Source organism: Balaenoptera borealis, assembly GCF_965194805.1.
Source record: "Balaenoptera borealis genome assembly, chromosome: 16".
NCBI lineage: Eukaryota > Metazoa > Chordata > Mammalia > Artiodactyla > Balaenopteridae > Balaenoptera > Balaenoptera borealis.
The window spans coordinates 59,128,956-59,151,551 of record NC_138872.1 but is presented as its reverse complement, the minus strand read 5'-3'; the positions used below and the strand labels follow the sequence as shown (position 1 = coordinate 59,151,551).

The window sequence follows — 22,596 nt, the reverse complement described above, 5'->3', positions numbered from 1 at the left end:
TCTTTATACTATTTTTGCTTTTTTTCACCTTTTATAAATTTGAAATTATTTTCAAATAAAATATTTTTAGCAATTGCTACAATCAGCATAAAACCAGTATAAACAGAAAGCAACTGTGAAAATATACACACGATGAATAAACAAAACAGTGCTGAGGCCTGTTGTGCGCAGGGAAAGGGGAGATGAGGGAAAGTGAGGGGGTGTCAGACACATAACACCCACCACGAGGCTCCCCTGAAGCTGAGCTCTCGGCAAAAATCCTCACACTATGGTCTTCAAGGCCTTCTCCGTCCCACCCAAAGCCATCTCCATGTCCACAGTCGGGGCAATGCTGATGTAGCGGAATCTCTGCAGCTTACGGAAGGGAAACTGAGGCGCAGAGGGATCAGGAGGTGGGCTCTGCCCCTGGCTGCTGTAGGTGCCTCTTCCAGCTCTGCCCGTCAGCTGTGTTGCGTAAACGAGCATCTGTGCGATATCCACTCCTGTGCCAGGCACCGTGGCCCATGATCGTGAAGGCTCCAGCACCCGAGCCTGCTGGTGGGGGGACCCCTCACACCACTGAGTTTTGAGCCTCTGGGAGTGGAGGGATATGCCTGTGAAGCTGCCAGGCTGGGAGCAAGAACTCAAATGTCCAGCTCCTCTGGCTTCAGCAGGCCCTGCCCGGGCCCTCCTTGGCCTCTATTGTGTCCACAAAAACCTCCAAAAGCAAAAGAGGATCTGCACATCCATATTCACAGCAGCATTATTCACAGTAGCCAAAAGGTGGAAGCAACCCAGGTGTCCACCAATGGATGGAAGGATAAGCAAAATGTAGTATATCCAAAAAATGAAATATCGTTCAGATTTAAAAAGGAAGAAAATCCTGCCACATGTTACAACATGGATGAATCTTGTGGAATGATGCTCAGTGAAATAAGCCAGTCATAAAAAGACAAATACTGTATTGATTCCACTTATATGAGGCACCCGGACTAGTCAAATTCATAGAGCCAGGAAGCAGAGTAGTGGCTGCCAGGGCAGGAGGGAGGGAAAATGGGGAGATGTTTTGTGGGTACAGTTACAGTTTGGGATAATGAAGCATTCTGGGGCTGGAAGGTGGTGATGGTTGCACCACGATGCGAATGTGCAGGAGAGGCCTGAGGACTCTCAGGACCCAAGGACGTCAACCTCCGTCCCCTGATATGACAACTCTGGCCCAACCCGTGAGCTTCCCCAGTACTCTGACACACTTGATTTTTTTAAATAACAGCCATAATTCATCAACTTCCCGGGATGATGGGCATTCTAATCTGATTAGTATTTGGTAAATGAAGTGCTTTTCAGGGAAATGACAGGCATGACCTCCCAACAGTCTTTGACTTGCCAAGTTCAAGGATTTTCTCAGTTGTCCTCTGTGGTCAACATTCCAGCAATCACGGCGAGGCCAGACAATAAAAAGAGGGGAAGGGGATGATAAGAAAGCCTTCAAAAGAAGGTTAAGGGAAAGAGGAGAAAGCTGCCCTTGCTGGTTACCTAGGAAATATGGGAAGGACCGCATGCTACTGGCTGGCTTTGGAGCAGAATTGTAAGAGGCCAACAGAGCCTGGCAATGACAGGGTGTGTATGTGCTGAGTGTCTGGGGTACCCCTTCCTTTGCTTTTATTATCGTCTACTGGACAGCACGAGATTGAATGCAGAATGTTTTTTTCTGGGAAGTTGCTTTTCAGAGGATTTGTCTAAACTGACCTCCAATCCTTCTCCTTATACTAGCTAAGCCCATTGGAAAAGCTGGTGCTCCCACACCTCTCTACCCCAGTGGCCCACGCCCCACCACAACTCAGCCACCTTGCTATTCGTTACAGAAATGAACAGAGAAACAGGTCCCACAGAAACTCGCCGGGGTGACCAAGCACAGAGTCCCCCCAGCCAAGCTCAAGTCCCCCTTCCAGGCCCCTTCCTCTGCTCTTCATCTTGCCAGGGCTCCTATTCAGTGCTCAGGTGTCACACGCTAAATGCTGAGGCACCGACGTTCTCACTGCTGACGACCTGAGGGCTGGGCATCGTGTAGCCCCCGTATCGGTAAAGAAGCACAGAAAGGGTGATGACTTGCCCAGGGTCACACAGCTGCTCGGGGGCTGAGCCACAGGCGTCTGGGCTCACAGCCCCGACCTCCTGATAGCTAGTCCCTGGCTCGCCCCAATCAGAAAACTGCCGGGCCTGGGGTTGGCTCTGGCTTTGCAGAAATGAGGCCAGGTTCCATTTCATTTCAGTAGAAACTTCAAAGAAAAAAAAAAAAAAAAGCCAAGCTGGGCATCCAAACTCCTAGGCACCCCCAACGCCCAGCTGACCTGGCAGGTTCAAAGTCAGTGCCATTCTCTTCCCTCCACGCCCACGTGGGGATTCAAGAAAGGAGTAAGCTTTGAAGGTCAGGCTGTGAAACTGATGCCTACACTTTTTCCATAAGCAAAAAACCTATTTTTCCATAGGCCAAACGCTATTTTTCAAACAAGAAGTTCAAACGATTCATTCTCTTGTCCTAGGTCCATTTATTAAGTTACTGCTCTAACTGAATCCAAAAAGAGATGACGGTCCTTCCAGACTGAAGAGGAGACTGACGTGGAAGTGCATCTGGATGGACTCGCCTCTGGCCAGAGGGACCAGGGCACCCTGGTCTTCCTTTCAGCACTCAACTTCTGAAAAGTGAGGGGGCCCTGTGATTTCTTTTGGTTTCAGAATGAGCTGCCCGTCACTTGGGACCTGAGGCAGAGCACATTTCTTTGCAAATTGGGGGTGAGAGTGGAGGGTCCAGGGGTGCATATTCATTTCACACAACTTCCTTGTCAGGGCTTAAATGTGGAGGAGGTGTGAATTCTGGGTGCTGCCTTTGTAGACAAAAAAACAAGTCAATGCCACATACAAATCAGGTCATGGCAGAATTGTGACTTGTGACCACATGTCTTTTGACTCCTGTGCTTTACGCCACCTTTTAAAGTAAAGATTTCACCACTGAAATGGGTGAAAATGTCAGGGTATGAAGGGGGGCACTGGCGCCAGCATCTCTTTACTCAAAGAGTCAAGGCTGTCAACAAGCCCCTAGATCCAGGGACAATGCAAGAAAGCACGCTAGAGAAGAAATAACTTGGAGGAGAAAATAGCCACATGTCCACCTCAAAACAGGAAGGGAATGGAAAAGAAAAAAAAAAAAATACAGGAAGGGAGAAGACGGCCTGAGGAAAATGGCGGAGTACACAGAAATAGTGTGGCTTTCTAAGGGAACACCGGCTGTCTCTGCTGGCCTGGCACCCACGCCCCCTTCTTCTGATAAACGCACCTCATTTCTTTCTGAGGCAGTCACCTTAGGGTAGACACACAGGGCCTGGCCAGTCAGCACAGAACATCCCTCTACAGGGTGGGCAAGCCAGGCCCGTCAGCAGCAACGAGCATCGGCTCCCAGACTTCAGCTGCAGCCCATGGGAAGGAGCAGCGCCCTTTCCACTCGGTGGCAGGCTGGCAGGATGCGAGCCTCACGCTGCCAATGGCTGGCTGTGCACCCAGTCCAGCCCCGCCCAGGCCTCCCAGTCCCATGAACAGTAATTGCCTTTTTTGCTTGAGCTAGTCTGAGTTGAATATCTAAATCTTGCAACTACAAGAATTCTAACATAGCCTCATTTAAAAAAAAAAAAAAAGTCATTACATTTCCTACAGTCACAATTTCCAGATGGGGAAAATGAGGTCCAGAGCTTGAGGAGACCATCCAAGGCACACAGTAGGTCTAGCTGGCGAGATAGGACCGTAGGTCACATCTCCCATCTCCTAGGCACCTCCCCCATCTACACTGTCCTCTGGCTTGAAACTGAGTGAGAAAATGTGCCTGACACCCTTCCAAGTCACAGCAATTAACAGCTGTGTGGTTTTACCCAAACATAGATACAGTCTAGGGAGAGAACACCTTCAAACAGGAGAATAACTAAGAGATCAAATAAACAATTCAAAAAGCCCCAGAATACAGCTGCTGCTGCCCAGTTAGGTGTCTCTTTGCTGGAGAGACCTGTGAAAGTTGTATTTAATTTACAGTGAGCTGGGTGGGAAGACAAATATGCATTCGAGAAAGCAGGAGGGCACTACAAAGCAGAGGGGTCGTGGAGAGCCTCGCTCCATCAGGCTCTGAAGTCTGCATCAGCCGTCCAAGTAAAGCCTCTGGGGAAATTCCTGGGCCCTGCCTGGCACAACCTGGCTGAGTAACCGCCCAGAAAACAGGGTTTTGGAGGCTGCCCTGCACAGGGCAGGTGGGCCCAGCCTGCAGGGAGTCCTTCCTCCGACCCCAACCTGGGAGCTGGGATGGCAGCCTTGCTGAACCTCTGAAGCCCCTGTGCGCCAGGACTGGGCCGCCTGGCTGAGTCATTTGATTGTGTGTTTGAGGCCAAGCCTGCCCTTGTCCACACCACGGTTAGTCACGGCCCCGGCGTGGTTAGACAGCAGCCCTTAAAAGGACTGGAACAAAAGAGGTAGCATCTTTCCAAAACAAAATTGACAAGAACACAGGGTGCAAAATGGGGTGAAGTCGTCCATTTCCCCCCCCCCCCGCCCCCGTATGGCTACAGGACAGCTAAACCTAGGGGTTTAAGCAGACAATTTTCTCCCAAGTTAGAAAAAAAGTCCAAACGATCCAAATAAGCAAACACGTATGGCTTACCTTGTGTCTGCCCCTCACCTCCCCACCAAAGTGACATTTGTTGGCAAAGGTTTCCCAAGCCAAAAAGGAATTCCTAAACCAAGATGCTTAATGCACACTTTGAACAGAAATAAAAGCGTACTAGAGACCTCAGCCTTAAAAAGAGGGCTGGTGGCACTGGGGAGACACTCTGGTTATACTTATCGAAATGTGATCGTGGCATTCGCTGAGAACTGCCAAGAAAATCAGAATGGGGCCAGCAGGGTGGGGATGGGGTGGGGTTTGGTTGCCCAGTTGCAGCAAACTCCCCAAAACAAATGCGTTCTCAGTCACTGATTTACTGAGCTGCTCTGTTTTCCAGCTTCAGAGGCCCCGGATGCCCACAGTCCAGGCTGATGGGCTGGGGAGCTGGCCGCAGAGCGGCCACTGCTAGCCCAGGACCCAGGAGGACGGCTCACAGGAAATGCTCCCCACACCCCCAGCAGAACACAGCTGGGAGCTGAGGAGAGCCCGTGTCTGTCCCAAGAGGTGTGGCGGGAGCTCCCCTCTGGTGAGCAGAGCCCCTACCCCACTTGATCCCATCACCTCCTCCACCCTGAGTACCCGGGGCCATGGCCAGAGACCCCATCTGTGTGGCTGTGAGCCCGGCCCATGACACAAGCAGCTGGACAGTTCAAGCTTGCTTCATCCCAGAGCAGACAACGCTCTCCAGATGGAGGAGGTGTTAGCATCTAAACGAGAGGGAGGTGAAAAATAAACCAGAATCATTCCTGACAAGGGCAGAAAAGAGCACAAAACGATTCTGTTTATTGAGCACATAGGCACCAAACACAAGTGTACCTCACTCTAAGCAGATGAGGGCTTGAAAAAATATCTTAATGTAAGAATCTAGGGGATTATATTTGATCATTTGATGCCAAAAAACCATAATCTTATTAAAAGCACCTAATTTCATTAAACATGGGCCATTTTTCTTCCTGCAGTGCACTGGAAATAATGACTTCTGTCAAAAATCATAATCCCGGGTTATTGGGAGTAATAAGAACAGCAGTAATGATAAAGATGACAATAATAACAGTAGAAACAGTAGCAGGAGATACTTATGACATGTGCCAGGCACTGCTCCGAGCATGTTACATGTATTAACCTGTTTAATTCTCTTAATAACAAAGTAAATACTATTTGTTAGCCTCTTTTGACAGATGGGGAAATGGAGGCACGGGGCTAAAAGGAAAGGGCCTTGCTCCAGGCCACCCATCCGACGAGGGCAGGCCTTGAACCAGATCTGCCCACAGCTGCTTCCCAGTGGCTGGCTGTGTAGAATGAGGTACACCGGTGCCTGGAATGACAGCTGCACCCACTGACACACAAGGGGGACCAGACACAGAGGACAGCCTGGCTGTCAGGTCGGCGTTCACGGGCGCACTCACCTTCACTCTCCCCACTCGTCTTGGTGCCTTTTGAACCACCCTCTGTACCTTTAGCCTTCTCGGCGTCTTCTTGGGCATCCTCGGCGGGCCCTTTCTCCTCATCTTCTTCCTCCCCAACGTTTTTGTAGTTGGGTCTCTTTTGCACCCGCCTCTTGCCCTTGTGCTTGTTCATCTCAAGGGACCGCTCTAGTGTCTCGGTGGGTTTAATGAAGCACCGAATGCTGGGCTTGGCCTGGAAAGTCGAACCAAGGTAACAGACGGATTTGAACGTTGCAATCTCACTGGCTCCTATCAAGCTTCCCGAGAGTTTCTGCCCCAAGAAATTCCTTTCAATACAAAAAATTCTACCTCCTCGTTGATTATTATGACTATTATTAACATCATCACTATTAAATAATCTAAACCATAGCACCAGCTACCATTTATTGCCCACAGTCCTAAGTCACTCTGCACTTAACCCACACCAGCTCCCTGCTTCCCAAAGGTCAGAAACACACTTTCAATACTTTTATGGTACTTTCTATGTGCCCAATGCTGTTCTAAGGGCTCTGACTATAGTATCTCACTTAAAGTTTACAAAAACCCCACAAAATAGTACTGTTGTTATGCCCATGTTATGCTCAGATGACAAAACTGAGGTTCAGAGATGTTACGTGACCGCCCAAGGCCACACAGCCAGGAGGTGGCAAAGCTGGGATTCAAAACCACTTACCATCTGCACAATTTATGTCTTAACCACAGCACACTATTAACTTCTAATTTAAATATATTTATTTTGAAAGGAACTGTATATCACAACAGAAATGGAACACCAGTGTACCTTGCTAATATAACAATAAAAAATAGAAAAGAAAAAGCAAGGTGTATTGGATGTAACCAAATGCTGGCTCTCTTTAGAAGGGGAGCCTGGCAAGTATGAGTGATAAGTTAAAGCTCGTCCCCAAAGGAAGATTGCCCCCAAGGAAGACGTTTTCCCCTGAAAAGTCGGAAGGCTTCTAAGAGAAATGAAAAAGACCTGTGTGTCACCATGGTTCATATCCTGTATTGTGGAAAACATGGCTGTATCTCAGTCCTTATAGCAACCATGAGATGTAGGGATTATCAGTCCCATTTTACAGATGAGAAATGAGGCTCAGAAGGGTTAAGTGACTTGCCCAATGTCACACAGCTACTGAGCTGCAGAGTCAGAATTTGAATTCAAGCTTGCCCAATCCCAAAGCCCAAGCTCTTTCTAAAATAATGGTGCTTCACCAGGAGCTCAAACTCAGTTCCATGTTTAGTGCTCTTTAAAAAGTATTTACATGCAAATGAACCAGGTCTAGAAAGTAGCAAAGACCACAAAAAAAAAAAAATTGTCCCTGATTTGTTTGGGGCAGGATTCTGATTGAAGTGTTTTTCTCCAGGGTCTGGATGATATTCAGACATCATTTTGTCACTGAAAAACAGAAAAGTTTTAAAGTAAACTTTTCCATTATCTTGACATGGTCTATCTATCTTATGAATTTACCCCAAACAACCACCAATTGTGTTCTGGGGGCCACTTGCCAATAAGTGGAATGTGCTCCAAGAACACAGATTAATTTCAATAACACTCAAAACAAAACCTAATTGAAAGTTAAATTAGCATCTAAATCCAGACATTAATTTTTATTTACCTACTTTGGATTATTCATCCACAAAAATGACAGATACATTGAGACATGATTCTACTGTCCAAGAAACCCTGATAGTGCATTACAGATGCCAATAACCAAGAGCCCAGAGACGGGAGCGTTCCGGGCGCACACCACTTGACAGACAGCATCAATCAGAGCCCACTTAGGAGGCTGTGCGATTGAACGCAGCCCCGGATGCCCCCCTCATCCTCTCCTAAAGGACCCAAACCCGCTAAGTTAGGGCCCCAAGATGAAGTGACTGTTTCCTCTGATCACCACTTACTCCCCAGTGAATTTTAGAGCATACCATACTCAAAGCTTTTCAGAAACAGAAAACTGAGACCAAACGCACAGCAAAACACCACTCAGTTAGAAGCTGAGAGCAGAAATTCACATGGATAGATGTAGAAACCTCTCCCTGAGCTCTGTAGAGACTTCGATGTACAGAACAATCGGCAGCACTAAGGGAAGCGGAGCAGTGCACGAGTTCCAGGGCTGGTCAGAGCGGTGTGAACCCCAGCTGAACCCTACATGAGCGGCGGGGCCTCTCCAAGCTTCTGGCTACTTGTCTAAAACATGGGGCAATTCTGGCTTCCTAGAACTAAAGGAAATCAGGGATAGAAAGTTCCTTCAGAGCCTGGCAATGCACTAAGCAAACAACAGTTACCTTCCTTTCCCTGACTATACTAAAAAAAAAAAAAAAAGGTCAACTGTGAAAATGAATTCAAAAACTTTCCAAGGGGTCTGCTTTTCTCCATGATCAGGTGTTGGGGAGGGAGGGGGGAAGGATGCTTACCAGGGACATTTCAAACCTTTAAAATGCAACCTACACAGTAAATAGCTGGAAATAACCTAAATGCCCATCAACAGGGGAGTGATTAGGTAATTATGGTCTGTCCATAGAGTGGGAATCCACGTAGATGTTAAAAAGACTGAGGACTTTTTATATCTAGATAATGCTGATGCGGAAACAGCCTCAGGATAAAAAAGCAAGAACAGGAAACAAAGCAGAGTCCCTTTTGGGTAAAGCTTTATGATGGTATAAACACAACTTTTCCTGGAAAGCTGCATAAGAATATATTAGCATTTCATGTTTGGGAAAAGAAAGAAGGTAGGTGGTACTGTGTGTGCACACCCACAGAAGTGCACTTAAGAGTTTTTCATTTCTATACCTTTCTGTTTGACTTGAAATTTCTAATCATGTATGCATGTTAACTTCTAAAAAAATTCAACAGGGATCATTTGGACACTGGAGTTATAGACTTTATTTTCCCCCCTTTTCTTCTATATTTAAAAAGCCTGACTTTTGTTGTTGTTGTTGTTAATACTAACAACATCAAGACCCCATAGTTATCATGGAGAAGCTGATACGGTGTGGCTGGGAGATGTGGGCAGGCATTCCTGATCATTTCTGCTGCTTCTCATCAAGAGCCTTCTGGCTGCTAGCCCCCCAGGAATCTCTGTGTTACACTGGACAACCTCAGATGTTCCAGACGAAAAGCCCCCGGGAGAAGGGCCATCTCACACCCCGCTGTGCTCTCCCACTAAACCAGGTACCTGGAGCAGGCCAAGCCTTGACAGGCTGCTGAATGGTGGCCTGTATCATAATACATCCACCGTGATGGAGAGAACAAGAAGAAAAGGGAGGGGGGATGAAGAAAGGAGCCTAACACCTCAGGAGTTGCGCTTAGTAGAAGAGCCAGCACAATGGAATCAACCAGAAGAAATGGGAAAGCTCACTTCAGAGTCAAAAATCAGGAGGTCTTTGGGTTTATCTTCTCATAAAGAAAGCACACCACGCATGCCTCAGAGAAAAGCCTTCTGCAAATAAGGTCTAGGTTTCCCAAAGGCCGCAGGCTCGGGTTTCACCAAGGGCTCACCTCGCAGGGCCCTGGAGCCTGAGCTGCAGGAGGCGTGGAGACTCGGGGCCCTCCTTGCTGACTCCAGAGATCCTGCCGGGTACCCGAGTGGGGGATGCAGGAGGGGAGCCTTGGGGTCTGTGGCTGGGACGTTCAGGCTGGCTTCTGGGGTCAGAGGCAGCTGAAGGCCAGCAACGCCTTCCGCCAGCCTTCATGCCTCCGACCTTTGGTCCTTGCTTCAAAGTTAAATACTCGAAAAGGTGACTCCCCAGGGGTCAGTGATAACTGAGGCCTTTCAGGGGCTGTGGGATCTGAGAACAGGTTCTGCAAGGACAGTGAGAGGGGTCAGGAGGAAGGACGGAAACATGCAAGGCCCGGGCATCTGAGTGGAAACGGAGAGGCAGTATCACCAATGCCACAGGCGTCAAACGGAATGTCCTCCACTAGTTCTGGGTGCAGCCCTTTGAAAGACCCTGACGCAGACCGGACCAAGTTGCAATCAATCAATCGAGGATTCAGTTCACAGTTAAAAAACAAAACTATCAACTTAAAACATGTACATAGGGGCTTCCCTGGTGGCGCAGTGGTTGAGAATCTGCCTGCCAATGCAGGGGACACAGGTTCGAGTCCTGGTCTGGGAAGATCCCACATGCCGCGGAGCAACTAGGCCCGTGAGCCACAATTACTGAGCCTGCGCGTCTGGAGCCTGTGCTCCGCAACAAGAGAGGCGGCGATAATGAGAGGCCCGCGCACCGCGATGAAGAGTGGCCCCCACTTGCCGCAACTAGAGAAAGCCCTCGCACAGAAACGAAGACCCAACACAGCCATAAATAAATAAATTAAATAAATAAATAAACCCCCCCCCCAAAAAAAGTTAAAACATGTACATATACACCATGTTTTCCTGTGTTGATAGATATTTGCATGACAGTACACAGAGCAAGGTCTGGAAGGATACACAAACTGAAAACAGTGGTTCCTTTTGAGAAAGATACTGAGGTTGGGGGAACTTTCACTTTCTACTCTAGTCACTTCTGTATCATTCAGTTGTTTTACCCCAAGAAAGTATTACCAGTGCCATTAAAATGTAAAGAATACCTTTAAAGAATGTACCTAATGCCACTGAATTGTATACTTAAAAATGGTTAATCCACTGTAAACATTACTTGTTATAGATATTTCACCACAATTTTAAAAAAAACTTTAAAAACGGCACCTCTGAAAGTCAGAGTGGTGATTAGCTGGGGGGAGGGGGGTGGGGTGCTGGTTACAGACTGAGAAGGAGCTGCATGGGATGCCAGAGATGTTTTCTATCTTGACCTGAATTACAAGCTTCCCCCGCAATCTGAAAGTAGAGCATTCCCATGAAACCTTCTGTAAGCCAGGACAGTGCAAAGCACGAAGCAATCGCCTTAGGACACATCTTGCTAACAGATATGCAAAATAAATGGTGATAAAGCACAGATGCTCACAGACACAGCACAAAGCTACGGGGCTTGACGCTGAGGTGCTGAGTGCGGTTCCCGGGAAGAAGCTTGGTGAGGCCGCTCTCTGCTGCTTGGCGTGCGCACTGCCTCTGTAACAGCTGCTGCAAAACCAACACTTTCACCTTTTTTTGTAAAAGTGAAAATCCTCTTTAGATTTCTTTCAGTCTTTTGCAAAATGGTCTCTGGTAACAGAGAAGCCGCCTCAAGCAAACTTTTGAAAAGTGGGGAACGCCTGCACACATTAACGTAATCATAGGTACAAAGCCATCAAGCAGTGCAGCGAAGATTACTGCACTTTTATGCACTTTACTCATGTTACCCCTCGATTTTAAAAAATGTTTGCTAGAGGATTTCCAATAAATTCAGATCGTCATTATGCCCTAAATATAAGCCAGGAGCAAATCAGACAACTCGAGAAGCTGGCTTCGCGGCAGCTGCCAGGGGCTGAGCCCCGACTGAACACCAGGCGCTGGGCTAGGAGCTTACAGTCCAGCCAGCAGCCGCCATGCACGGCTCTGCGTCCCACACAGACACCAGCAGACAGAGGACACTGCGGGCACACAGCAAGGAGTGGGGAACTGTGCCAGGACAGGGGCGGGTGGGTGGGGGAGCTTCGGAAGCCTTTGTGGCGAAGGAAATGACTGGTCTGAGTCTTGAGTGTTAGCAGGTCACCAGAATACACGGGAGGAGAGGAGAGTGGTTAGAAGGCCAGCTCAGAGCTCTGGACAGTCACCTTTATTTCTGTCAAGGCCAGGACCACCTGGAGCTGGTACACGTGGTGACAACGGTGGTGCCCTGGGACACAGTGTGCTTGGCCAGCTCCCAGGTAGCAGCAGGGGGTGGTGCTGAGCCAGTCGGGGGGTCTCTCCAGCCAGCTGTTCAAGAAGGAGTTCGTGATGCTCACGGCCTGGGAAAAGACGTCTGTGGCCCCTGCCTTGGCACATACAACCTGCTGAGTGGGTTTCCTGGTGCCACTCAATGCTGCAGAGGGGAGGGGGGAAGGCAGCATGGGGACAAGAGGCAGGCCACGCAGGGCAGAATCCTGACTGAGAAGAAAAGGAGGGAGAAAGAGACTGGTGGCTGGAAGGGGCAGGTAAAGGAAAGGACAGGTGACATGGCCCGAACTTCTGTCTGGATTCGTGGGAGCTGCCACAATGGTCAAGCTAAGAGAGCTCACCTTCCAGGCTTTCCCAGGCCTAGCCTGCTCACCTTCTGAGGAAGCAACTAGAATCCTTTTGCTCAAACAGCTCTGCTAAGGGACTTGAGAACTAGGAGACAGGTTTTCCCCTAAGGAAGGAGGCAGGTCATGATGCTAACAAAAACATGTGCAGCATAAGGGCAGACCTGAGCCCAGATCTCAGACCCGCTTGCTGGCCAAGCGAGCAGTGAACCTGACCAAATGAGCCTCAGTTCCCCCATCTGAAAAACAGGGACAATAGCAGCTCCATCACACACGCTGCCATGGGGCTGAAGTAAGATGCTGAACGCAAAACTGCTGGCATGACGCCTGCCACAAAGGGGCACTGTAGAAATATTTATTCACCTTCGAATATTGCCCTCCCGCCCCCGCCCCAGCAAATAGATCACGAGGCTGGAAGAGACGGCAGGGGAGGGCGGCTAACTTTTAAAAACCAATCAAACTAGCAACTTACCATTCGCTGGCTTTCTGGTTTGTGAGTGGCTTAGACTCACGTCCCCAAAGTGCTCCTGGGCCCCGGCCCCCCTCCCTGACCTCCAGCCTCTGGGCCTGCGGGGTGTACGGCACACAGGCAGGGTGGGATCCACGGGGCGCTGGAGCAGTCAGAGTCCAGCTTGCTGTCCCACGCACCCTGCTTGCTGCTTTCTCCTCTACCAGCCTCGGTTTCCATGTGTATCAAATGGGCCTCACGTTGGCACTTCCCCGCAGGGCTCCTGTGAGGTGCCCAGAGGTAGTAACGTGCTTTCTTGTTATTTTTTTCAGGTAATTATAACAACCATGGCTAATACCCAGTGAGCATGTGCAATGTGCCCAGCGCTGCTCTGGGCACTTGACATATATTGACTCACTTTACCCTGCAAACAACAGAAGCGGGAGGGAGCTGCCAAGGGCGAGGGACTTGCCCTAGGTCACTGCTCATGAGAGGCAGTGGTTTGAACCTGGGAAGTGTAGCTTCAGCGCTCCCCACGTGCTCAACCATTCTGCTGCCCCACTCAAGCGTTCACTCCCTCCCACAAGCACCTGCCGAGCCTCCCCACGTGAGCCCAGTCCCCTGAAGGGTGGATGTAAAGGCCCTGCCATACCCGGGTCACACTGCCCGGAGGAGCAGGTAGCCCTGCTTGGGGACAGTCCACACATCACATCACTCACTGGATGGCCCTCTGACCTGACAGGCATTATGGACGAGCACAGTGTGTAATTATTTCCCATTTCTGTCTCACATGCACAGAGCTCCAAATGTCACAGGGGTCACGGTGACCCAGGTTTACGCCAACCGTAACCAATGGCACTGCAGCACAAGCTTGGCAACTGGCTTTGCAGGGAAGCAGGGCCGCTAATTGCTGCCAAGCGAGCCTATGCTCATTCCAGAACGAGGTGATCAGCAAGCAAACATCAGACGGAATAAACTCCTGGGTGATGTATGGGTGCGTGTGCTACATGCCAAACCCTGAGTGACATGGGGCTGCTGAGCCAAAGCCCACACACGTGTCCAGAATGCACAACTGCAGCCACGTCAGCGAGGCGACTGGGCAACACAGCTGAGCTTAATGGCGAAAATAAAACCCATGGCGGGGGAAACATGAAGAGGTAACAGGCCACTTCCATTAACAAGAGGAGCGTGGCTTTCTTCCCCACGATCGGCCAATTATCAGGGAGTGTTGTGGCGGCCAAGGCATAACCCAAAGCAGTGTGCATTTATCTGGAATCGGAGCCCTCTTGGAGCTCAGACGCCTTGCGCTGCACACGGCTGGTGCTCAGAGTCTGTGGGGACCCACAGGTCACGTCAAGATGGTGCTGGGACTTCTCAGAAAGCAGCCTCGGGGTGCTGCTGGGTCTGTAGGAGACCAGCCTCATCCCCTGTCCTTTCCCATCCCTGGTCATCTTCTCTGTCCCTCTCAACGTCTAGCATTGCCTAGTCTGTCCCTCTGATGCTGCATCTGGCACTCCATCAAGAACTAATGAATGCTTGTAGGATGAATTAATCCCAAGATATTTATGATTGAAGAGACATGTTCAACGCTCATGCAAAATAAAATATCTTGTACTCTGATTAAACAGTGACAAACCAAGCACTTAGTTGGTATTTCTTTAGGAGGAGTATTTAACATCTTGTCCTCTAAAAAAACATAATGAACTATGAAATAGTGGTGACTCTCAGTGACCTGAAATGTTCAGTCCAGAACCCCACATCTCACGCTAACCTGGAGACCATCACTGGGGATGGTGGCAGAAGAGCACGAAGTAGAAACAGCCTGGGGACTTGGGGCTGGACGCGTGCAGTCCCGCACAACTGGGGGACGACAGAAGGACCCCTTAACCCGTTAAGTTAGCGCTGGCTTCCGCATGCAGAGAATGTGATGATGACACTGCCTCACCCCGTGGGTTATTAGGGGCCGAAAATGAGACGGTAACGAGGTGAATGAGTGTGCTCCTCGTCTGTAAAGCGAAAACGTCCCCTCCCCCGCTGGCCCAGTACCTTGCCTGCCTTCTGGCCCCTCTTCCGATCCCAGACAGCCAGTTCATAACCATCAAGGCCCCTGGCCCACCATCTTCCGTGCCTTGCCCAGCCCAACCCTCACCACCACCCCACCCTCATCAAGGTGAGCTCCTCATCCTTCGTCCTCAAATCCAGTGGAACCTCACCTCCCTGTCATCTCCCGAAGCTGTTTTCCATGTCTTCCCAGACGCAAACCTTAAATCTGTGTTGACATGCTTGTTTACCATCTGTTTCCCCACCAGGATGTCAGGACAGGGACCTCATCTGTCCATCTTGCTTGTCCTGCAGCCCCTGAGGGCAGCACCGCACCAGCCTGGAATGGGTGGGTGGTCCCAAAATACCGTGGCGGGAGGTGGGGGAGGAAGGAGAGCAAGCACGCCAACCAGCCTGGCACGCGGTCAGTGCCTGACAGAGGGGCGCTGCTCCTGCTAGGGACGGACCATCCACAGTCCAAGTTTCACCCAGAACAATACCGATGGCCCGAATAAAGCCCTTTCAGGCTTTTTTTTTTTTCTTTGCTCATGAAGCTTTCAAGAATCTGCCCCCATACCTGGCTAGAGGTTCCCAGGGGGGGGTCCCCTGAGGTTATGAGCATCGCAGCAAGTGGTCAGCGGGCAGTCAATCTCAGGCCAGCCAGGACTCAGAACTCACAGGGGCAACCACACTATCCGTCCTCCAGGATGAGAGTTACACCCACCCGCCACGCTGACTTGTCCTAGGTTGGGCAGTGAGTGACCGGAGTGGCCCTATTCTTACCCATGTGCAGCCCCCCAGCCTCCTGTCGGGTGAAGCACCCCCCCCAACCCCCGAGCAAAACCCAGTTTCCTGGGTGGAGGACTTTGGCCCTGACCAGGACGGGATTTTCTTGCTCCTTAGAGATATGGTGCTTGCCGTCCCTGTTGAGATTCATTATTTCAAGACAACTGAAGTTGTCTTGCATGCCAAACACTGTGGACCCTGAGGTTAGGATGTTCCCACTTCCCCCAGCGTAAACTCCTGAGTCCTCCGATGGCTTGAAAGGCGCCACCTGCTTCGGACTCTCATTCCTCCCCCAACCCCCGCCTCATCCCCCACCACACTCTGCCTCACCACGCTGCTCTTTGCTGGTCCTGACACACCAGGCACACTCCTGCCTCAGGGCCTCTGCACTGGCTGTTCTTTCTGGCCCAAATGCTCTTCCCCCCAGATTTCTACATGACTTGCTCCCTCACTTCGTTAAAATCTACGCTCTAATGTCACCTTCCCCGTGAGGCCACCCTATGGAGAAGTGCACCCCTCCCAAGCCTCCTAGCACAGCCCCCCTCCCTCCTCTGCTTCACTATAGCTGCTCTTCCAGAGCACGTCTCACATCAGAACATGCTCTGCTGTTCACTAATAGTTTTATGGTTCCTGTCTCTCTTCCCACTACGAGAGACGCTCCCGGAAGTCAGGGGGTCTTTGTTTTGTTCATGGTGTCTCTCTAGTCCTAGAACACTGCCTGGTACACACCCAGTAATTATGTATTGAACAGATGAACAAATAACGCTGACCCAGCTTCAAGGAACTCAAAGTCTAGTTAAAAAACTCAAATGCCCAAAGGGGCCTGGCCGCTGATAAAAACTCACAAAGCCCCAGGGCACAGACAGCAGAAGTGGTGGGTGCCTCCTTTTCCTGTCCCCACCCTCGATTTTCCTGATTTCAGGCGAGACCTGGAAGAAGCCACCAATGGCTCAATGCAGACTAGGGGAGGTCTCCATTCAGCCGGGCGGACGTGACACTGCCTCGCCCCTCCGAGCCCCCTCTGAGCGGTCTCCAGCCTCGTGGCTGCCCCAGTCCGTTCTGTGTCATGCTGCGGGGCAGACAGAAAAGCCAGCTCAGGCCTGAGTCACAGAACCTTCTGCGTGCCCATCCCCGCATTACCCACTGTGTTTGGCCCTGTCAGCTCCTCCAGGCTGTGGCCAGCCCGAGAATCCCTGGCCCTCCTCTGCTCCCTGGACCAGGACCAGCCCCGCAGCCCCGCAGCCCCGCAGCCCCGCAGGTCAGTCACCGGTGGCCCTGGCTACAGGCCACGCCTCTGTGAGCCTCCACGCCGCAGGGCTTCCATCAGCTGTGCAGCCCCCCGCTTCCGCACAGGAGGAAGGGAGAGGCGACGGTTCCTATGTGGAATGTGCTGCACCCTGGATTCTCTCTGATTCTGTCAAACCCCCATGGCCTGCGAGCCAAGGCTGCCACACACAGGACTCTGCAGGCAGCGGGGGCGCCTGGGAGCTATAATCCCATTGAGGGATGATGGGCTAGACCACAACGGCCCTGCAAAATGGGAGAGTACACACAAGTTCTAGTTCTTTGTGGGAATGCTTGCAGCTGTGCCAGCTAAGGCCCTTGATTTATACAAGTCTATTTTTTCCCTTTGGTGTTCCCGATCAACCCCCTCCCAGAAGCCAATTACGACTTTCAGGAAGAAGAACATGTGTGCTCTGGAACCAGCATTGGTTACCCCGGGGGTCACAGGTAAGGTCAGGGGCACCGAAAGATATGGGGGAACTCTAATCCTGGCCGCAGAGGGCTATCCTGCCCGATGCATTCAATCCTCGGGGGGCTCTGCTGCCGTCTGATTCAAGCCTGGTTTGGAAAGCCAGCCGTGCAGTGGCAACCCGGGGACCCAAGCCAATGATGAACTCTCTGCTTCTGCAAACACACAAGCCAGAGAAGCCAGGCGGCTACTTTCTCAGCTGCCAGCTCCACACACCACGCCCCAGCAGTCTTCTGCCAACAGAGGGTCCAGCTCCCAGGAAGGACAGGTGTCACGTGGAGAACCGGTGGCTAACATTCTGAGTGTGCGCTCACCCTTCTGGATCCCCCAAGAATCACCTGGAGACCATCCCAACTGGCTGAACTGGTGCCTAGAGAGAGACGGCAGATGTTCTCATTTTGGGACAAACAAGCCTATTCTGCCCCAGAATTCTGTCCCCACTCTGAATTCAGAGCCGGCCAACCACGTGAATGCATGCTGGCTGGCTAAGAATTTGCACTTTCCAGAGTAGAATCTGGGGCCAGCTGAGGTGGAGGCCCAGCTGCACACAGGCTCAGCTGCTGGCACTACACGGCAACGTCCGCAACTGGTGCCGTCACCGCTGTCGTCACGGTAGTCGTCATGGCCGCTACACTTGACCCTCTGCGCCCTTGTGTCTGGTCACAGGACACCTCCCTTTGGGGCACACTAAGTGTGCCTCTGTGTTAACCATCCCAAGAAGGGAGGTCCCAAGTAGGGGATGCAGGGTTGTTCCAAAGCCTCAGAAACTAAGACCTTTCTGAAGCTAACATCTGCTATTTAGGCCGTGGTGTCTGCCAGACTCTGGAATAAGCACGTTAAGCTGCATTTAATCCTCTCCGCAAACCCGCTGTTGTTATTCTAATTGGAGAGGTGGACTAGCCTGCCCCGGACACACCGAGTAAGATGAGGAGCCAGGATTTGAGGTGCCCAGGCAGCCTGGCTGCAGAGTCCACTGCACCAGACAGAATGTGGAACAGCACCAAAAGCAACCCCCCCTGCCACTCCCTCCCCACTCTGCCCCCGAGCAAAGAGAAGGTGGCATGTGAGGGTCAGGCTCTAAGAGTCATGAAGGACATCACAAGAGCCCTTGTGACCCCGCCGCCAGTTCACCCACTGAGTCATTCGTGCCTGCTGTGAGCCTCCGAGCATCTCCGGCCAGTCCCGGGACAGCACAGGCGACGCAGACGTCTCTTAAGACATCGTCCCCTGTCCTCTAGGGGGGCTGGGAAGCCCAGTGAGGGCAGGGGTCGTGTCCTTCCTGGGCACCAGTGCATCTCTACTCAGGGAATGGATGAACGAATGCAAAAACCAAGGAAGCGATTCCACAGAAACCCAGGATGAAAAAAGTCCCTTCAAAAACAAAAAAGTACCTACAGGTAATGATGCATATCCCATAATCTAATCTGTATGTTCATTTTGCAAAAATAATGAGATGTTAGCAGTTTCAGAATGAGTGTTCTCTTACTCTGCTTTCCCCGACAAGAAACACTATCTGCTCTGCATTAAAATTATAGCAAGAATTATCCCTTAGCAGGAACCATATGATTTTAATGCACAGATGAATTTCAATTAGACATTTATCTAACCATGCCGATGTGTTTTCAATTTAACCCTAAATTACAGACTTTTCAAATAACTCTACTCTCCCCTCTGCTTCTTTCTCTTCAATTTTGGTTTGGTTTTGTGAAAGGTCTGCTGGTAAAATGAAGCAATACCAGTAACTTATCTACAAATTACGGGAAGGAGAAAGTAGGTTAAAAAAGACCAAGAAACTTAAAACAAGCATGATCAAACCACATCCAAGTTAGGCAGGAAACAATAGGAGACAGTTCTTGCTCAGAGGGAAGGAAGGTAAATCTTACCGGGACTATTGTCAAACAAGTCATAGATGAGATAAACTCTTCCCGAATTTCAACTGCAGTCGTCAGAATACAACAAACTTCGACTTCACACCCAGGGAAAGGCAATAACCGGAAGTAGAAGGCTGACACTTTCACTTGGGCTGGCAATTCCTTCCACACTCAAAAGAATCTCATTTTCAGTTCAGGCGGCCACCACACGAGCGCCGTGCATCTATCACAGCGGAGGCAGGAACTCATCCCAAGGGGAGGTCATTGGGAAAAAGAACAGATCTCCCAGACAATCCCGCCAATTAGAGGGTTCAACTAAAGTGGGTATCCTAAGCTGAGAGGTCACCAGTAACTTCCTGCAATTTGCTTTTGCTCTAATTGCAAATCCCCCATGTATCAATGTCAATATCCTGCTTGTGACATTGTACGAGCGTTTTGCAAGATGTCACCACTGGGGGAAAACTAGGGAAAGGGTAAGGGATCTCTCTGTATTATTTCCTGCAACTGCACGTCAATGAATTGCAATGAAAAAAACCTGCAAACCCAAGCACCCCAAAAGTCTCTGGGTCCACCTCTTGGAACACCAAGTCTAACTTCAGCAGCGAGGGTCTTATAGGTCTCACAGACATTGTGCAATGAGCCATTAGCAGCTATCTTGGGCTCTGGAAATCATGTGACAAAACAAAGTCCAAAGGAACCCACTCCATTCCGGTCTGTTATTAACATAAATGTAGTATGAGCTAGCAGCAGGCTGGGTGGGGGCGGACTGGGCAAATCTGACGGCAGACACATGCCTCATCTGACGGGGGCGGCTTCTGAGAAGCTTCCTGCAGGAACATACGCACAGCCGGGACCAGATCTTCCGACTGTTCAAAACCATCCTGAAATCTGGACTTTCATGTGAAACTTCCCAAATGTTAAAGTTGGCGATTCATAAAATTTTCTTTCAAACATTGTGAAGACCAAACCAAACAGCTCTGAGGGCCAGACTGCAGCCTGTCAAGCACTTGATGGGCACTTTAAATCTATCTTCTCCCCATCCTCACCACGGCCCTCCCGAGTGGGACCTACACTTGCTGTTTTCTAAATGGGGTAAACGACTTGCCCAGGGTGACCCGCTGGCTGGAGGGGTCCTCAGCAGCCCTGCCTGGAGGCCCTGCTGATTCTTCTGACTCAACGTTCCATTACTTGCATTCATTCAGCAAAAGCGAGTTTAAGAAAGTTGCAAAGAAATATCTCCAGCTGCATCAACACTAAGTCAACTCCACATTCTCTAGCCCATGTGTTGTCACAACATGGACCCCTAGGGGAGTCCTTCCTATTCATCACTCGTCACCCCCTTCACTTCCAGGTTAAATCCTCTCACCAGACACTACTCCTTCCTTTTAGAGCACATATAAGACTTGAGATAGTACACTTGTTTGTAAGCTTAATCACAGTCTGTCTCTCCTGCTGGACTGTAAAGCTCCAGCGTGACAGAGGCTATCTAGGTTTTGTATATCCCCCGAGCTAGCATGATGCCTGAGCCAAAGAAGGGGCTTAATAAATACTTCTTGAATGAAGCAAAGAAGGGATAGGCCACACAAGAACCATGACAAGGCCCCATTCAATTCAGCTGAACTAATGCCACCACCAATGAGGACAGAAGGTTTCTGGAAACCTTTTCCGAGGCTCTAATGAGCCTTAAAAAGCACAGTGGCCCGGCCAAGACACTGTACACCGGAAAGACCAGACGGGCAGGGGCCTCCTGTAACTGTACTCCAGGCAGTGCTGGCCCTTCGCGCTCCGGGATCACTCTCCACCCGCTCGCTCAGCTATGACCACAGAGTCGGCTGCCCAAGAGTAAGCCCAGCCCCTTCACCTGCGTGCCCACTGAGACCCGGGCTGCAGAGACAGAGCTCTCATGAAACGGCCTTTGTGTAAACGCCTCTCATTTCAGACATGTATGTGGAGCCTATGCTGCAGCAGATCCAATGACAGACAAGACGCCTGCTCAGAGCAGGCAAGACCTTTAACGAGAGGGAGCCAGGAGCAAGGGCCTTCCAGGCAGTGGGTAGGGTTAAGGGCACAGGTGTGGAGGGAAGAAAGCACAGGGCACGCTGGGGAAAAAGCAAGCAGGGCCAGGACTGAGGTAGCCTGGAGCTCAGTGTGTGTGTGAACAGGATGGGAGGAGGGAAGGCAGGCAAGACACAGGGCCAAGCAGGGAAAGCCTCGGGAGGAGTCATCACCCTGGTGATCAGGGTTTCCCTTTAGCAGAGCACAAACATGCACAAACCACAAACATGCTGTTTAGGCCACAGTTGGTGATAATTTAAAACTTGGGAGTATTTGCCTAAAAATGCAGCTTTCCAGTGTCTCTAGAAACATGAGAAAACCTGGCAATACAGCATCCACGTTCCTGCAGAACAACTGCAGGCTGGGGTGAGCAACGGCTGCTCACAAAGGACACAGACACCCTCCAATTTGTCACAGTCCCCACTGCTCCCTACTACCCTCTCATGGGGTCTGTGTCATTCACCGATGCTCCCTGCCCATCCTCTGCAGATGCTGGTGCCTCGGACAAAGTATTCTCTCATTCGGACCCAATAACAGTGTCTCACAGATACACAACCTGAGGCCCAGAACGGGACAATTCCACGTTCAATAACATACGCTCAGTCACATCCACTCTTAGTACCCGACCCCAGATTCTTCTGGGTATGCATGTCAAGACTGATTAGGTTCCCTGAATCCCAGAACAGCTTATGCATCATCAGTGCTGTAATAAGCAGAATGTTGGTTTCTGGTTTTAAAGAAACACACATTAACAAAATAAGAATGGCTTTTTATCAGGGTCTCGAGACAGTCCCCCACTAATGACTTACACAGCTTCTCTGAACATCCTGTTCGGGCTTAGTGTACGTCTCAGACAGATCGCCGTTCAGAATGACTTCAGCTAATGAGTTCACCAGGGGTGCGTGATGTATAATTAGGAAGACCTGGTGAGGGGAAAAAAAATGGGATGCACATTAAAGTGTGCAGACTTTCAACCTCTTCCTTCCTTGATCTGAAACAAGGCTGGGCTACATGAGTCTCAGCAGCAATCCCGGTGATGCAAAGCCCAAAGAATGGATCACACTGGGGAGAAACCAGTTCTACTCTTCTCCTTCTAGAGTTGGGCCCTCCGTCTTTCAGACTGTTACCTATTTGGCTGGCTGTTCTTTGGCGGAAGGAAGTGCATTAAAGCGAGACTGTCCCTCAGGCCGGCTGCAGCCAAATCTGGCTGAAGTGGAGCAATGTGGGAAGGGAGCGCCAAACCCACACCCTCCTTCCTCTCCACAGGCATTTCAGTGTCAAATCCGATTAGGATTAAGACTAGGAGGCACCGGCCCAGCACTTCGGTTACACAGAAGAAGGGGCTGGCGAGCCCCGTTCCAATCTAGGACTTGGCAGAGGA

The 22,596-nt window shown here is 50.4% G+C and overlaps 1 protein-coding gene across 9 annotated transcripts in view; it reads right to left on the bottom strand.

The window, feature by feature from the left end:
* Positions 1 to 22,596, bottom strand: part of CLEC16A (C-type lectin domain containing 16A) — a 240,646-nt gene that overhangs the window by 180,782 nt on the left and 37,268 nt on the right. For 8 of the 9 annotated variants that reach the window (XR_014236203.1, XM_082362953.1, XM_082362954.1 and 5 more), the window contains exons 9-10: positions 22,025 to 22,138; positions 6,082 to 6,313 (exon numbers count right to left, since the gene is read on the bottom strand). Coding sequence is in view for 8 of the 9 variants with exons in the window: in XM_082362953.1 (XP_082219079.1) it covers positions 6,082 to 6,313; positions 22,025 to 22,138 (346 nt within the window). In the remaining variant the exon portion in view is untranslated. The remainder of the gene's footprint in view (positions 1 to 6,081; positions 6,314 to 22,024; positions 22,139 to 22,596) is intronic. The other variant, XM_082362949.1, reaches the window with a different exon arrangement.